This window comes from Monopterus albus, unplaced genomic scaffold, assembly GCF_001952655.1.
Source record: "Monopterus albus unplaced genomic scaffold, M_albus_1.0 scaffold192.1, whole genome shotgun sequence".
In the NCBI taxonomy this organism is placed as follows: Eukaryota; Metazoa; Chordata; class Actinopteri; order Synbranchiformes; family Synbranchidae; genus Monopterus; species Monopterus albus.
The window spans coordinates 1166243-1171570 of NW_018128072.1; the positions used below are offsets into that span (position 1 = coordinate 1166243).

The 5328-nt window shown below is 37.5% G+C and overlaps 1 protein-coding gene across 1 annotated transcript in view; it reads right to left on the reverse strand.

Annotated features, from left to right (window-relative positions):
- The window catches only part of LOC109970160 (C-type lectin domain family 4 member E-like), a gene marked incomplete at its 5' end in the record, with an annotated part of 11737 nt that extends 9806 nt beyond the window's left edge, over positions 1-1931 (reverse strand). The window contains 4 exons of the mRNA XM_020617539.1: positions 750-847; positions 978-1129; positions 1476-1571; positions 1827-1931. Coding sequence (XP_020473195.1) covers positions 750-847; positions 978-1129; positions 1476-1571; positions 1827-1931 — 451 coding nt within the window. The remainder of the gene's footprint in view (positions 1-749; positions 848-977; positions 1130-1475; positions 1572-1826) is intronic.
- Between the last annotated feature and the right edge of the window lie 3397 nt (positions 1932-5328).

The window sequence follows — 5328 nt, forward strand, 5'->3', positions numbered from 1 at the left end:
GGAACATTGGGGGCTGTGACCCCCAAACTGGGAGAGTGGCTCCAACAGATCCCAGGAACAACATCTGAGATCTCTGTCCAGAAGAGTGCAGTGCTATTTTAATTATATTTTTATATTTTATATATATTTAATTTATATTAGGTAGCACTAACATGAAGCTCCAAATCAGTCCACTCTGCTTTGCCCAGCACTCCCTGCTCAACTACGATCTGCTACACTCAGACACACTCTGCTCTGCTCTTCAAATATTTGTCATTATGAAATTACAAGTAATGAGAATGCAACAAAACTTATTGACCAAACAGAAATAATTGAAAATCTCTGACTGCGTAGACACAAAACCTTTTTAGAAGCTAAGATCTCTGCACTGCTGCCAGTACTGTTCAATGAGTTCGGGTCACAGGAGGCTTTGACAGCACCTCTCCACATTAGGTTTTGAAACATAAATAACAAAAACAAAAAAGTTGCATACTGTAGCTTTTAAATTGAATTTACATGTTTCTTACAATGTCAAGAAAAGTTAAACATTTTCACCTTGATAAAAGTAGAATTTATGGCAGATATTATATAAATGAATTGAATAAATTGGCCCATAAGATATCTTATTTTGATGCTCACTTTGGTTATTTTTCCTTTGTTTACAAAAAGAAAAGCAAGAAAAAGGTGTTAGATCATAAAACAGGAGAAACAAACCAAAGACTACAAAGATAAAACAGTCCTTCCTCAACAATGCCTTAACAGAGAATCACCTCTTTTGCAGTACAGTGCCATTGACCCAGGCCCATGTGCTTTCTCTTTTTCTCAACCCAATCCAGTGAAACCCTTCCCCCTTTATAGTCAGAAACTCCTAGAAAACAGAGCAGCATTCACACAAATATAATATGAAAGTTATTACCATTTTCATTAACTGCATGCTTATATTGCAAAGTCTGGGAATGATGTGAGTGGGATCAGAGTTTATGTGAGATCAGATCAACCTGAACTTCCTGGCTGGTGATGACAGCCAAAGATCCTCCTCTAGATGTGCAGTTCCTCTGGCTCTTGTCCCAGTTCAGCCTGTAGGTGGACAAGTAAAAACATGATTGGCCAAAAGTCAGCCAACCATCTGAGCACCGCTTATGGCCGGGATCTGGGAAGAAGGGAGAGAAACCCAGTATGTAAATATCTAACATGAGGAAAACACTCTGCGAATGTCAACTAAATTATTGTTCAGATGCCATTGAACCTTTAAATAATTGCAAGCAGCCTAAAAGGTTTCAATTACCTTTGTTCTTCATTTTGTATTTATTTGCATTTGTCCATAATTGTGTAGCATTTCTGAATGTTTGCACATGTATGTGTCCCTATGTAATCAGGAAATCACTCTAAGAGGAATTAATAAAGCTGATGAAACTCAACTGAATGTTGATTTAAATTTAAAAGATGTTTGTTTCTCTTGTTCATGGTTTTCTATATTGTACTGTATTGTACATTACCCTCAGGTCTGAGTTGAATGCTGGGGAAGCGATCCTTGCATTGCTCATAGCTGCACCCTCTCTCTGTTTCTGCGCACACAGTGGATCCAGTTTGGACTAGAAAGCAGAGCACAGTAGGAGGAGATGTGAGGGGGAGAATAATGCCCACAGGCTGCAGCAGTGCAACCGGATACACGCTGCATTCCTGTATCATCTGTTATTATCAGCCAAAACAGAATAACATGCATAGTGATGATGATTCCCAGCATATATTTTACACATTATTTTGCTTCTCCACTGCTTTAGTGTTACAATCATAATCCAACCAGCTGTAGTTTGTTTTTACAGTGACCCATGGCTGCAGATGCTCACGTTTCACACCAAGGATAATGACGACCAACAGCAGGACCAGGCAGATTGATATTAGTAAGAAACACCCAATACGGTACAGACGTACATTTCCCTTGGACTGTTTGCCTGAGGAGAAACACATCAACCAAGATGTTAAAGAGAGATTTCAATAACCACAACACAAACCACCATCAAGGCTGAAAGATCAGCTCCAGCTTACCTTTCTCCCCATCCAGTTGACTTCATCTTTCTTATCCTCACCATAAATGCAACAAAATTTGATGTATGTGGACAAAACTGTCCTGGGATTTGTGAGGAAGCTTATTGAGCCTGTCCTGCTGATTCACGTCTGCCTGTAACTGCACAGTTTTAAGATGCCTCCCTTGTCCCTTTCACATGTCTTGTCACCATAGCAACATGGCCTTCACTGATTCCTAAATAATTCATGGGGAACAGTGCTCAAATTGTCCTTGAACTTTGCTAAACTTTAGCTCTATCTCCCTTGGTCTCTCTCATTAAGAATGAGTGTGTGTGTGAGAGAGTGAAACAGACACTGACAGATACTGTGAGCCTGGTGACTCTACACTCCAAAACAGCAGACAGGAATTCTTCCTTGAGGTCATTTAAGACCAGTGTTTATGTCAAACACTGTTCAGAGAGAGAACATAAAGTCTCCATTTATGCAGATTTGAAACATCACTTTATAAATATGTGATTAAAGTGCATGAATTTGTGTGTCAAGGGGGGAATCACACTCAGGCAATTGCATTTCTACTGGAACCTCAAAAATATAAACCAAATACTTCTCATTCTTTTAATAAAAAACAGCATCAAGCAAAAGGGTAAAAACTTTATTTTACTAATAAAACAATCATTTTAGTTTATGTGTGAATCACTATGAAGATGAGAGCATTGTCATTCAAAACAGTAAAACACCTGCTGTCATTGTTTTCTTTCCTTTCTAAATTGGCCCAGTGTAAGAAAACAAGACATAAAACATATGTAAAGAATGGTGGATGTGTCAGATTGTGCAGACATTATGGCACAACAGCAAAACAGTGCACGATATTGGCTGATACAGTTACAGAGAAGCTGTCAGAGACTGCATGTTCATCAAGTGCAAGATAAATTGTCACTGTTTTCTAACAAAACATGATAAACAACTGTATGCCTGCCTAAAAACCAGTTTTGAAAATGTACATATTTAGTTGGACAATGAGTTGTGTTAGGCATTTTAACAAACCTGTATTCAGGGCGTAACATAATACTGTGTCTAGTGCAACCAGCACTGTGACTGCTTGCCAGCTGGATTAAGAGTATGTAAGTATGTATGAAATAAATATAAAATTTTAAACCTTTAATTTTTAAAATGTCACAAAATCAGTAATTAAGTATATGTATCTTCATTAGTCTGTGAAGATCTTTTATTATTAATGGTGAAGCCCTTTAAAAAACAATAACAGTTAACATTTCAACTTTGCTTTGATGATAAATTGTAAATATACTGTAGTGACAGGTTATATCAGAGGCTCAAGAAGAGCCAGGGTCTGTCAGAGGTTTGTTCTGTTAATGGGAGTTTTTTCTCCACGCTGTTGCCAAGTGCTGCTCAAGGAGGATTTGTTGGATTTTTCCCTCAATAATAATAATAATAATAAGCTCTAGACCTCACTTTGCAAAGTGTCTTGACATGACTTTTGTTGTTACTTGTCGCTATATAAATAAAACTGAATTGAACTGAATTGAACATTGAAACTGTAGGAGAAGAACATTATTTAGGCCTGTTGGTCAGAAAGTCCAGAATCCAGTTACAGAGGGAGGTGGTAGAGCCCAGGTCTCCAAGTTTGGTGGTTAATTTGGAGGGGATGACCATGTTAAATGCTGAGCTGAAGTCCATGAACAGTATTCTTACGTAAGTATTGTTATTGTCCAGGTGTCTGAGTAGTGAGTGCAGTGCTGTGGAGGCTGCATCCTCCATGCTCCTATTCCTGCAGTAGGCAAATTGGTCGGGGTCCAGTGTGGGTGGGAGACAGGTCATCAGGTGTGCCAGGACCAGGCGCTCGAAGCACTTCATGACAATGGGTGTGACTGCTACAGGCCGGTAGTCATTCAGGCACGTTGGGGTGGAATATTTTGGCACTGGCACAATGGAGGTGGTTTTGAAGCATGTCGGCACAACTGCTTGGGTGAAGGATAGGTTAAAAATGTCTGTAAAGACGCCAGCAAGCTCTCCAGCACATGCCCTGAGCACATGTCCAGGAATGCTGTCAGGGGCAGCAGCCTTGCATGCATTGATCCGGCTCAGTGCAGCAAAACACGTCAGTGGAGGTGAGTGTGAACGGCTACAGTATATTGTAAATATACTGTAGTGACACATTATATCAGAGGCCCACCAAGATCTGGGGTCTGTTGGAGGTTTCTTTTGTTAAAGGGAGTTTTTCCTCCCCGCTGTCGCCAAGTGCTACTCAAGAGAGATTTGTTGGGTTTTTCCCTCAATAATAATAAAAATAATAATAAGGTCTAGACCTCACTTTGCAAAGTGTTTTGAAATGCCTTTTGTTGTTGTCACTATAGAAATAAAACTGAATTGAACTGAATTGAATCCAAAAACTGAGAAAAAAACTTTTAGAAATAAAATAACATTGAAATTATAAGAGAAGAACATTATTTAGGGTATTAACAATATTATGACTATTTGGAGGTTTTTATTGCTTTTCAAAAATAACTTAAATGTGTCATTGTGGAAAATAGAATTGATGCTATATTTGTATATTTTTGCATTCATATAATACAAAACAAAATCTTAAATGTACTGTTTAAGATGCATTTTTAGGGTGGTTGGATTTTTTTTTTTTTTTTACAAGAAATGATATAATTTAACAGTGACCCGACTCGGTCCCCCAAAATGATTTTTATTTTATATTTGTATATTTTTGCATTCATATAATCCAAAACAAAATCTTAAATGTACTGTTTAAGATGCATTTTTAGGATGGTTGGATTTTTTTTTTTTTACAAGAAATATTATAATTTAACAGTGACCCGACTCAGTCCCACAGCTTCTCCAAGAATCACTGTCACTTTACAATTCATGGTTAGAGCGTTTCACAAAAATTGCTAATGTGGCATTTTGCTCAACTTTCTTTTTGAAAGTTTTCTAAGAAGGAAGTCATAAATTCTTATAAACTGCTGTTGTTTATATGCAGCAGCATGGAGACCATAATGATGAGACACATTTGTCAGTAATGTAGGCAAGGAGTGCAACAAATGCTTTTTAAATTGAAATTGAAATTTAGTTAATGGGAAATATAATGAAGCAGTTAAACAATATTTATAATGTTATTATTACAAAAAACAAACAAAAAAAACAGTTTTCTTTTTCATCAGATATGTAGGTGTGCTAGGAGACATTCTGAAACAGTCTCTGTGTGGATCAGTCAATCACTGAACAGATGTCATATTTTAAATAAAAGTGTACCTGCTATTGGTATTAATGGTGCACTGCCAAAACAGGCTTCAGAATAGA